Source organism: Anticarsia gemmatalis, chromosome 1 (genome assembly GCF_050436995.1).
Source record: "Anticarsia gemmatalis isolate Benzon Research Colony breed Stoneville strain chromosome 1, ilAntGemm2 primary, whole genome shotgun sequence".
Taxonomy (NCBI): Eukaryota; Metazoa; Arthropoda; class Insecta; order Lepidoptera; family Erebidae; genus Anticarsia; species Anticarsia gemmatalis.
The window spans coordinates 4,379,004-4,392,059 of record NC_134745.1 but is presented as its reverse complement, the minus strand read 5'-3'; the positions used below and the strand labels follow the sequence as shown (position 1 = coordinate 4,392,059).

The window sequence follows — 13,056 nt, the reverse complement described above, 5'->3', positions numbered from 1 at the left end:
TTGTAGTTAAAATTAAAGTTATGGCATATTCTCGCGCCCTATTACATATAACTAACAATATAAATTAAGTAAAAGTAAAAGTTATTATAACCAGTATAATAATATATATTATTATACTGGTTATAAGTTATCCTGAAATGGGTCTACTTTATATATCTCTAACCAAGCCTTCACCAGGCATTATACCATGAACGAAACTATCTGAGAATTAACTAAGAAGAATATCGGATTGTCTCGAAAATTATCCACAGAAGTATAAAAACGACTAAGAAAACTCTTTTTATAAGCTTGGGCAGTAAAGCAACGAAACAGTAGTAGCGATGTGTTTGATAGCCCTAATCAGGTCTCAATTGCAAGTGTAAGGTGAGTGTAACAGGGCCGGGGCCGCACGTCCCGTGTCACGGCCAGACCACGACGCATGCGCATCGACACGTTATCACCATAACCTATCATCTACCATCACAGCAGTAGCAATATCGAAGCAGTACCTTGCTACCAAAACTTGACAGTTGTTAATTAGTTTCGATATTATCGTATCGAACTCTTGTCGTCTAAGCGTCAAACATCTCGATAGCGTTTGTATCTCAGAACTGTAGCCTGATTCTCTATTACTGTCAAATGTCAACAATCGGCTAGCTATCGAAAAAAATTGTATGAGAATCTGATCAGCGCCTCTAGCGGACGTCGTAGAAACAATTTTTCCCGTATATTTTAAATATCAAACTCTCGATATTCAATGGTTCCGGTTGTGTACTGTAACAAAATACTTTTTGCCAAAAGCTGCCATGAGCTGTAATAGTTTTCTTAAACTATTGTAATAATGTAACTTAATAATTAATTGACAGTATGATGCGATAGATTCAAAAATGAGTAAGTAAATTCTCTCGCTAGTTCATTCAAATTCATTAAAAAGTTTAGTTACATGTTGTAATATTTGTTTACGGTTGCTAATGTAAGTATGAGTCACACCAAGTGTTTCTTGCAAAGTTGTTATAACTCATATTACTCATTATAAATAACAATAATGTGTACTTTCGAAAGGTATATTATATTAGTCACCAGATACTGAATTCATATAAACTAAATTATATTTTTATTATTTCTCCAAGCACAATATAACCATAAGCTACTCCATTACCTAATTCAAAAGACAGTTCATCTATATAAATGAAAATGAATCACTTAACTGCACGCGCATAACTTTTGAAAAACTTAACCAAATTGGAAAATAATTTTTTTATATGATTGTTAACTGTCGGGACAAGGTTTGTATGGGATCAACGGAATAAATTGTACTAGTTGAAAATAATACACATCCCGTATAAGTAACAAGAAAAAGCTTAGTGCTTGTATTTAAATTTCGTTGTCGTTCTATTTCCCAAGCTGTTTTCTTACTAATAAATTACTACCTCATCAGTTACCATGGTAACCAAGTGCATGTTGATGACTTTTATTTCACTTAGTATGTAAAAAATCTGGGTGTTTCATGACGACAAAATGATACGCATCATTGGAACAAGTTTAACACAGGTGTTAAAATAGAATGTTATCTTCACTCATTTATATTCCGTCACATGACTGGCAGTGACCAGTGACCAGTGACCGGTGACCAACGGAAAATATAAATACTTATGATAATGTGACCAATAAACCGGTGTAACTGTTCTGCGATATTATCAATAAATTAATCACTGAAATGTAGAAAAAATGTTTTTGGCAAATTATATTTTTGTTTAACTAATAAATAAAAACTGTTATATCAGTAGTAGTATGTAGAACATAAAATCAATATCCTTAATCTTTCTCCGGTTCCTAAAAACCTTTAGTGTCCTTTGACGTTGCAGGAAGAATTTTGAGATAATAGTACCCAATAATATATATATTATTATATAATTTTGTTGAAATAATTTTAGTGGAAATCTTGCATGCCTAAAAATTGTTTAACACATTACTTTAGCATGCAAAGTCTCCAACTCAAGCGTACTTGGCCAGCGTGGTGGACTCAGGTCTATCCATCAACTCGAAAGGAGACCTTAGCGCAACAGTGCGACAGTAATGGGTTAAAGAAAAAGTGTATGAATTTTACCATACTGCAATTAATTCGTGTTTTAACGATAGGTCTGCTAAACATCGATTGCTCTTTAACGAGACCATGACTTTTTAACGAGAGTAGTTTGCAGACTTGCACCTTTAGAAACGACTCATTCTAAGAATAAGATACCGATAATGAATGAAGCGTACAGTGACTAACAGGTCCATGTTTCATATTTTCGGACGCCAGTAAACCTTTAAACAATAGATAACCTTAAACAGTCTAGCCAATATAATGTTATGCGCGTACATAATGTGTCATCTTGACCTTATTTACTCCTTGTTTTTCCTTTGTCAAATATTCGGTAGATACGTCACAGTCTAAAAGAATTTTCTTTTGAAAATGGTAATGCTACAACTTGTTTCAGCCCCCAACGAAAAAGGAGGGCTGTTATTAGTTAGACGTCTGTGTGTCTATGTGTCTGTCTGTCTGTCAGTGTGTCTGGTGCCGTAGCTGCTAAGCAGGTGATTTAGATGCAGTTTTTTTTTATTAGATAGCACTTTTTGGATCCTTTCCTCACAGATTTAAGTTGAATTTCACATCAAAAAATGTTATTAAATACCTTTTAGTGTAGATCAGACAACTAAAACTGTGGTCGAAGATTATACTTAAAGAATGAATCGTGTTTGTGAACCAAATATTCCGTCAAATATTGGAATTGAGCTCAGCAATATTCGCTTAACTAATATTTAGGTAAGTTATTCATAGTTGATTGACAACATTAGGCTAATAATTGTTTTATAAATGTAAATATTACATAATCAGAACGCCTACTTGCTATGATACTTGTTAATTAGCATATAAACTGTTTACTTATCTTAAGATGCTATGCTAAAACAATATGAATGTTGTTCGACATAATGACAAGTCAAATATTTAGTCAATGAGTAATCGGCCCATATCTTTTTTTACGTTGGATACAGTCATGATCGGATCTTGGGCCGGATCTGTGGTAACACATTTTGGTCCTTCGATGAATATTCGTATCTGTGTTCTAATTTTACTGCCATATATTATGTTACTTATGTATCGTAATAATAATGATATCTGACAGACATCCTTCGGTCATGAAGAAATTTGTTCTAACCATAAATATTAAATTCTTTGTGTCACTTTGCATTTGTTGAAGGGCGGCTCGGAATTTCCAAGCATTTTCCAAGACTCTAAATTGGGTTGCCCTAATTGAACAGTTTCAAATATTTAAAAAAGTAATCAACCATTTTTTTTAATGGCTTTTGTAATGACTCGTTGAACTTATTCATTTACCGATACCATCTAAATACCTACAAATATTTCGTGAACCGTATACAAAATATATTTTTATAGCTATAAATAAATAATAATAAAATAGGTGAACACCTAGGAATGCTTTACATGGTTCACAAATAATACCCTACCTTACCTAGGAATGCTTTATATGAACATATCCAACTGCAATATTACGAGATCCAGGATTTATTCCCCGTCGTGATATTCCTAAATTCCTAAGTACTTAGTTTAAGTAGGAGTGGCACCATTCAATTTATCAGTACCTAACTAGTTAGTCTTCGAAAACGTTTCTAATTTAGCGTAGATGTGTTTCACAAGTGCCGGCGCGTGCGCATCAGTTAGCAATGACATTGACTGTGTTGCTCAATTACTTATATGTACTACCATTGAATACATTATGCAGATTTCTTAGGCTGGGTTCATACTTGAGACTGGATAAAAATGTTTTCAGCTTTACCGATATTCTTACTGAGCCTCAAAATTAATGTGTTTTTCTCACAATGTAACTTACTGATTTACAGTTATATGAAGTTTAAATTCTGTATTCTGTACCTCGATTCTCTTCCACTATCGACTACCGACAACCGGCTAGCTATCGAAATTTTGACATTTAGAATGTACTGCCAAAACATTTCCTAAGACACCCGTCAGAGGCGCTGATCAGATTTTCATACAAAATTTATCGATGACAGGTCGGTTGACGGTAGTCGATAGTAATAGAGAATTGAGCCACTGTAAATTATACTTTCTTTTTCTACTTATTTTACGTATTAAATGTAAAGTCCCTTATCCGTACTTGGCCAGCGTGCTGTACTTTTTGTCTACACTTTTTCTCATTCCGGGAGAAGATACTTGCCCAGCAGTAGGATTCAAATTATTTATTTATTATACTTTCTTCGGGTTGTTATAATTATACACTGTAGTGCAACTAAAATATACCTAGAATACCATCAACCGCTCTTTTATCATAGTGCTGAAATTTTCGTTGGTCAAATCGTTAAAACTACAACTAATTTTGTTAATTGACAGTAACCAAAGAGAGAAGCAGTTAGAATACGCGTTGAAACAGCAGCATATACTTACTCGCCTTTATGTAATGTTTACACTTGCTTTTATGCGACAAATTACTAATGGATGGCCTTAACCTCCCTCATTAAATGAGAAACGAAGACCCATACCAATATTAAGTAGCAATCAGAAGTAGATCTTTATTTCACAAACTTCAAGAACTATTGACCTATTTGGTTAGTCAACTCTTATCAATTTTACAACCAAATAGGCAGGCCGAAAACACAAGATGATGAACATACAAACATAGTTAAGTAGTGGTCAGCAGTCATATACTCTACCTTCCATACTTCAAGCAGTCTAGAGTCTAGATTTAATTTAAAAAAAATATTTTTCGTTATTTTTAAATAACTCATTCGGAAGTTCAAAATTTTCAAGATACTTAGGCAATTAGAATACAAATATTCCATCATTTACTTATTCAGTTATCACAATCTCGGAACGAAGAGATTTGGTCACAGTTTTGCAACTAGATTAAATGTTGGGCAATTCTTTAACCGTCTTATTTACATTGCACACATATATATACGTGTAATGTAAATTATTGTAAAATCTATTGTTGTAATCCATAGAGCACGCTCGGGTTATAAGCCCATTATTGTTTAATAGTTATTTGGTCATAGGCTTGCCCTCTTTTACAGGGGACTGATATTATTTACGGCGAAATACAATAGTGATGATTTCAAGATGACGGAAAAGTCAGGGAGCCTCCATTGAGTTACACATTATTTTTATTTTTGGGAATAGTAAGGCCGCTTGCTCTATTATTTACTATTTATGTTTTCATATCTTCCTGCTTAAAACAGCTTAGAAAACTAGTTTTAATAATAGCTCTTTTAGTAATTCTAGACATAAAAATTTGCTTCAAATTATTGCAAAAAGTATGCAGATATTTCATATTCCGACTTCTGTTATAGCCTGAGGTAGATCCGCTTATAGGATCAAAGAACAATAGAACCAGTCATGTTTGATGACGTCATTAATCAACTAACACCCGGACCCGGCTGTGTACTCTTTGATTTATATTTATGAAATGTCTCAAGACCTAAAGAACAACTGGTTTTATTAAAGTATTCTAGATCAAAAAATTGGTCGAATAAAAATATTAATATAGCCAAAACATATTTATATGTTACGGAATTCTTTCTTCTCCTATCTCCTTTCTAAACCTCCTTTTGCATATTAAGCTTTAAAAACACATAATTTACTTTTAGATTACTCTTAGATTATATACTACACTCTCTATTTCAAGACAACCACATATTACTAGTCTTAATTTAATTTGCCAAGCCCTCGATGCAAGGGAGAATCAATAACAATATTATTTATTACACGATTTTATTGAGTACGGAATGTTGAAAATCACGCTACAGTTTGTTTCAGGTAAAAACATCAGGTAGACACAGTTGCCTTGTGACTAGTTAGTCATCGTCGTGTGTCACGCGTATGCACATTCATGGAAAGAAACGTGACAGATTTATTTTTAACTCGAACACAGGTTTCAGATTTTGTGGCGTTTTCATATGCTAATAATTGACAAATTATTTGTTGAGCTGATTGGACCCATTAGCTTTTAAAAGTAGGCAAAAAGCTAATTCATGTGAGATGAAACTATTCACATAGTAGCTTTATATTGAATAAAGCTACAGCTTCTATATAGCCAAAGCTACTAGGAGTAAGTTGTTTTTGATTTTGGGAACTAAGCCTCAATTTAAATCAATAAAAATTAAATAACAATTATTTTTGTGTGGAAGTATGCGAATGAACTATAAGCTGCGATTATGACCAAAAATCATACAGCACAAAACTTCAAACGGCACGGAAACACAATTAATCTATAACTGAAGCATTCATCCAGAAGTAGAACTTAATAAGGCCAATAATAACAAAAAGTAACTCAGTAACATCCATTGGAAAAATGCCAACTTTCTTAAAGTCCGTGACGTCAGAATCATGTAACATGACTAAAGCCTACAGATCTCAAGGACGGATCTAATGACGTCATTCAGTAGTGGCCAGACGTCTGCCACCCACATGATCTCATATTACAGGATCAAAACACGGTAGGAGATTGTAGGCTGTATGTTGCGATGCCTTTGCGTAAGCACCCTGACGTTTTTACTGACCTCAATTCATCTCCGGCTTTATACTAAATGCGTCTACATGTGCATGTGACAAACCGCATACTGTTATCATGTATGTAGACAGACGTTTGTGGTTTTACTTCAATCTGATGATGTCTATTTTTTTATTAAAAGAATTTGTACCTTGACGAATGAATAGTATGAGTTTCTTTGAATGTGGTAATCGGGAACTTTGTAAAAAAGAAACTTTCTGAAGAAAAAAATTCTAAGAAAAGAACTTCCCTTTTAGGAAAGAACTGGTCCATGAAGGTTTCTAAGCTAGTCATTGCAGAATGGTCATCGATTACACCCATGCCATATTATTATGCGAAGAGAAAATATTTTATTCCAGGACAACTAGTAAAGAAAACTTGCCCACAAGTGCATTATAGAAATAATTCAAGTTCATTCATCAAAATATTAGCATCTGTCGGTTTGTATGACAGGTGCTCGACAATAATTAAAGTAGGGACTCTGTTTCGACAACCGACGTTAGAGTATCAAAAGTTTGCGATCTCACTATTTTTTATCCCTTGATAGTAAAATCATGACCTGCTTACAAAGGTCATAAGTACCTACATTAACAGGAAAAAAAAAACCTCTTACATACGAATAGATCGATTTTTCAAGCAAATACATCGATCATTAAAGCTCAGTCATTTAGCTGCTATAGTCCGACAATTTAGTAGAGAGCCTTGGCACGCGATGTTTTTCTTTATATTAAGATATCGAGAAAAAATACAGGCTACTTATTCTCGTCCTTAAAATAAGAAAATAAAATAACAAATTGAGTAAAATGTGACAAACTTTTACTGCCAAGATAACATGAAATAACATCGTATTTTATGATAACACCACTCGTCATTGATCATAAACCATAGTTGGAGTCACGATGTTTGAACACAGTTAAAAACAAGGAGCATTGAGAACTGATCAATGAAGAAGGACGGCCTCTACTGGTCCCTAACAGAATAAAGTATTTAAAATAAAGAAATAACTGTAAAATTACTTTAGTCTCAGTGAAGAGAAGTCAAATGAAGGTATGTAAATATTGTTTTGATGAGTCACAGCCCTTGTTTATACCAATGTCATTGGGAACGATTCGAGTGTACGTTCAGTGAATTTGAAATGAGATTAACTTATATCACTATGCATTGAGTGTATTGGTATTACTTTCATGGCTTGTTAGATGATCTAAGAATAATCAAAGTCTCATGAACGTGATGTAGTCGTTTCGTTATTCTGAAACCACCATCCAGCTTTTGCGTAGTAAAATAAGACAATGTAAAAATGTATGTGCATGTTATAGAGATATAAGCTTTGCTGAATTGCTCCTCAAATTTACGTGTCATACATATAAAAGTAATAGTAATATTTCAATAATTTCGATATATTAGGCGAAACTACATATTATATTGAGTATTGAAATCATAGTTATGCCAATAGACAATAAAAATTAAGTCAATTACATATTCACGCTGTGCTTAAAACACTGCGAGCACACATTGTTTATTGTCCCTGGATCCAAATTCATAGGTATATAAAAGCTAGACTATATGATAACCTAAAGGACTTATGGGCTTGATGAGTACACTAAATCTCTAAAATGAACTCCGTCAGACACACGACAGAATCGTTGCAATCGCATAACCATATTTCAAATATGTTAATGCAATAATATTGAAATAACACAAGCTCTAAATACTTAACTTTCGATATAATAAATCAATTACGGCGTTAGAAATGCTATGATATCATCTGGAACAAATCCATTATGCTATGTTAACGTGGGTTTTTTTTTATTGTCGTATTCCTAGAACTGCTTAAACGATTATTAGATCATCAGTACATCTCTTAAAACCGACAAAAGAGTCGTTTAGAGATAATATAGTCAAAAATATACAATTGCGCATTTGTTTTTAAGCATTATAGTCAATTTAGTTCGACACGCAATTGTTCCATTTCCGAGTATGTTTCATAGATGACACATGTTCCGACCGCTTGTGTATGTTATTGTCAGTCCTGATTTAAACTTTTGCTGGTTTTATCTAGACCATTATGTGGTTAAAGATACGTTCCATTTACTTAGTAAATTGGCATTTAAAAATAAATGTTCTAGAGCCTATAATTCAGGCTTTTTAAATATATATGCTATTTATTAAATACCAATAGAAATAAATCACGCATCAAATAGAGTTAACGTATTGCAGCTTTTTCTTATTGCTGCAAGTTTACCTACGTTAATTTTAAAATTATTATGAAAATATGACTTTGTTCCAGTGACTTCTTACCAAATCTGTAGTGCGATTCTCAACATTATAAATGTCAAACTGTTTGTTGAGAGGTTGACATTTAAAATGTACTGCAAAAATAGATTCCATGGCGCCCGCAGGAGGCGCTAATCGCATCTTCGTACTAAATTAGTCGATAGCTAGCCGCCTGTCGACAATCGATAGTGGCTGATAATAATCGCGCTACCGTACTAAGATTGTTTAAACGTTTACATCAGAAACATTTACATTTATACCACGGAACCAAAACACAGATTCCAAAATAATCGAGAACACGGGGTATTCCACGTACTTTAAGAAAGAACTTGACATATTAAGTAACAATGGCGTCGATTTTCGTCACACATCTGACTTAATGGACAAAAACAAATGTCGGTGTGCCCGTTAAACAATACCCTGCATCTCTTTCATGTATTATATTGATGTATTTTTCAGGTTCTCGAACTGAATAAGTTTCTTTTTAAGTGATTCGTCATAGTGTTTGAACAGCTTGGGGGCTGAACAACAAGTTTATATTTAAATGAACATATTATTGTGAAGAGTTTCAGTGTGTTTCTAACTGTTGGATAAAGCTACACATATTGTGATAAGAGTTTAACTTGAGGGTTAATTTGTGCCATAATATGGCTATCTGGACGATAATTTTTACTGTTATGATGGCGGCTGTCGCTAGCGGTGAGTGTTTGTTTATTTATTACGGGTTTCTTTGATGTTATTTAAGGATAGGGTCAATGACTTCTACGTCGGTGAAAGGTAAAAATGATACAACGTATTATTTATTTATTGATTAAGGAGTTAATTAATTCTTACAATTTTTTTTAATCAGTTTTGATTTCGTTTTTATAACTATTAATAGAAAACATATTCAGTTTTAAAATTCTTTTACAATATCTTTGTTTTTCATTTAGATATTTTTTTGACTGATATATTTTTTACAAATATTAATAAATGTGTACCTACTTCATAGTGAAATGAAGAAGTTTATTACAGTATTATCTAGAATTTTCATATTGATACGTGTCCGAACAATCGCGAACTTCATAGACTCTACAATACATAATTACACGTAGACAACACGCACTTTGCCACCTGTGTCTACAAAGACAAACAAACAACAGAATATAAGCATTAATATAACGACAGACACAATCCACAACATTTACAGTTTTATAAAACTTAAGCATGAACATCAATTAGAGTTTTATACAATTTATGATAAAGCAGCATGATGGCAAAGCCTAAAGCCCTATTTTACGGCCTGTAATGAAATCTGCTATATCCAAAAATACTTATAAAATCCTTGTTTATTTTTACAGCCGGCTTCGGATGGAGCGATGAAGATCAATTTGGGTAAGTTTTGTAATACTAGATTAAAATAATTACAGTATACTTATATATTTTATGACCTACTCTTGATGAAAAGAAACCAAGACACAGTAAAGATAACTTCCAAAACAAGTCGTCTCATGCACATTACTTTTCTTCGGCAGATTGATTTAACAATGTTCTCTCTGCTTACAGATTCGACTCTCCAGTGGTAAGAGGCTCTTCGCTCATACACAAACACAGTACACAACACAACAGAACATTCAGTATAGTTCGTCTTTGTCGCTTTCACAGGAGTCCTTGCGCAAAACACGCGGTGCCTCTCAACCTCCACCCCCTTTCCCTAACTTCCCCGGCTTCAACTGGCCTGCAGGTCTACCATCCCCTCCTCCATTACCCCCTTTCCCCCCACTATTTAACTTTAACAACTTCCCAGGTTTCGCAAACCTTCCCAAACCTCCCCCACTCCCACCTATACCGACTGTCCAGGATATATTCAATCAAGCGTTGAAACCAGGAACCAATGGCGTTGTAGTAAGCCAGACTAATGGAGGGTCTACAATCGTCACTAACCATGATGGAGAACTTACTGTTGAGAAATGTATGTATGGTTTTTATGACTGATTTTAAATATCGGGGAATGTAAAGATTCCAGAAAGCACTCAAACTGAGCAGTGGACTGGAGGTTGTTCTTTTGTCTTGTATAGGAGAGCCATACTCAGTAGTAAGACATAGTTATTATTAAAAGAATTGCATTAGTTATACTTAAATAACTTATTATGGTAAATATTGTTTTACTATTATGTTACCAAAATAATTTTGTTTAATAAAGCCCTTGCAATCAAAACTGCAAGAATGTTTTGTACGTCATCGATAACAATATAACAACGTATGAAAAACAAAATATATTAACATTAAGTTAGTGACGTGGAACTAATCCTGCGATAAACTTAACTATTAAACTAACACATCAAAATAAGTACAAAAGGGTCATATGGAACCAATATAGTTCGTACGTATAAACCAAAGTTTTTCCAATGGGGTATTTTTATACCGATTTTTTTATCTTCCTGGTATCCAGCAATTTAGCAAAGAGTCTGGTATGCAAGGTTCCCAGATGACGGAGGTATACAAAATGTATAAGTAAATAATATATATAGAGCATCAGTGACGTGCAGGCTTATGCAATGGACTCCGTTCCTTTGCTACAACTACTTTATTTTTGGACATACACAGTATTATTCTTTATAAGCTAAAAAATACGTGAAAAACAAGGCTCTCTTGATTGATGTAACTGCTTATAAAGTAATATAGTCAAATGTAATTTAAAGTTTCTTGTTGAAAATATATTTGGAAGCAAGAAAACCACAAAGTTTATTTTATGATTTCTTTCAGATGGCAAGACTCCACCGGACGTAGTTATAACTGAATACAAGTATGTCAACATTTCACAGCTTTTGTTTACTTGAAATATAATGTTCGTGTTATATATTATTTAAATATTTGTTTCAGAACACCTTCGGTAAGCCGCAAGTCGTAATAACACATACATCACACGTCACACTATTTAAACATTATCTTTACAAAATTATAAAAAAATATGGATCCAAAAACAGGTAATTGAAGAATATACACAAAGACGAACTATACCCACTTGTAAATACACACTCTACATAATATAATAAGAATTAAAAATGTATAATAAAATAAAATATACTAATATTTTATATTTTTTGTTGCAGTTCAATTTCGATCCACCAAAGGTATAATTGAAAATTCATATTTTTCTTTCTCTTTTTTTGTGTTAACATTTTTTTCAGTCTTCTATGCACACTTTTTTGGTAACGGGCAACACCACCTTTTATCTGTTATGCACCAATACTTAGTTATTAGGGCCACTGGACCAACACTTAGATCAAAGCTTTTCTTTTATAATAGACTTTCCTAAACCTTTTTAAGATTTGGACTAAAAGTACACATTCAAAAAAAAACACTTCTCTGATACTTTTTATTACACAAAATTTTTTTAGGTTTTTCGTTCTATATTTTGCTAATAAAAGTAACAAGTTCACATGTAAATAAATCACAAACTAATATACATTTTCCCATCTAGCTAAAACCTTTGAGGCCGTTCAAGCGCAACAAGTTCCCTACATTCGAGCCGTTCACCATGAAGCCATTAGACTTTGACTCCTTCACAATGAAGCCTATCCCTACAATGGACCCTGATTCTTTAGCGAAATACAAACCAGGAAAGAATGAACAGTTCAAAGGCAGCTATGTCTCCAGCCACAGCTTTTCTTCAAACGTGAACGGTGTTAAGAAGAGCGGAGGATCTCTCACGCATTTGACTAACGATAACGGAGAAGTTAAGAAGGAAAAAATTGTCTTCAACGACCCATCTGAATAATTATATCGAATATATGGATATTTAAAAAAAAAGTAAATAGCTTCCAATAAGTCTGATTCCATTTCATAAAGTTCAAATAATATTGTCAAAATGGCCGCAAAATTTAATTCGTAATTCTAAATATTACAAGTAATGCATTTAAATTATTAAGTGACGTGTGATCCATTAACGGTTAAGTTTTTGTATTTCCTTTATTCTGATTGATGAATTAAATATTTTCTTAAATTATTTTGTTGTTATTGTGTTGTTCCTTTAGCTCAACTTAACTCCTGTGTTACGTGAGCAAGGAGATTCATATATATATATAGGGTGTGTATGACCAATGTGCAAGAGCTTATTAAATCCATTGCTATGACAATTAGCTTTATTTACATCAAAAGGTATTATCTTACCAAACACTATAATGCTAAAATTGTTTGGATGAAAACTAGAAACCATGACTAGATATTCCAATATCCTAATTTATAAGAACATCTA

At 33.2% G+C, this 13,056-nt stretch overlaps 1 protein-coding gene across 2 annotated transcripts; it reads left to right on the top strand.

Moving 5' to 3' along the window:
- The first annotated feature begins 7,442 nt into the window (after window positions 1-7,442).
- Window positions 7,443-12,807, top strand: LOC142972486 (uncharacterized). 2 transcript variants are annotated; one of them, XR_012959457.1, is made up of 9 exons: window positions 7,443-7,592; window positions 9,279-9,518; window positions 10,160-10,193; window positions 10,365-10,380; window positions 10,464-10,770; window positions 11,565-11,604; window positions 11,682-11,785; window positions 11,912-11,932; window positions 12,283-12,399. XR_012959457.1 is itself a non-coding variant. In XM_076113669.1 (6 exons), exons 2-6 carry the CDS (start codon window positions 9,467-9,469, stop codon window positions 12,577-12,579), a joined length of 420 nt encoding a protein of 139 aa, XP_075969784.1. In that variant the 5' UTR covers window positions 7,450-7,592; window positions 9,279-9,466; the 3' UTR covers window positions 12,580-12,807. The 2 variants fall into 2 exon arrangements, 1 of the variants encoding a protein (XP_075969784.1); XM_076113669.1 differs by lacking the exons at window positions 10,464-10,770; window positions 11,565-11,604; window positions 11,682-11,785 and having other exon boundaries at window positions 7,450-7,592; window positions 12,283-12,807.
- Window positions 12,808-13,056: the final 249 nt, after the last annotated feature.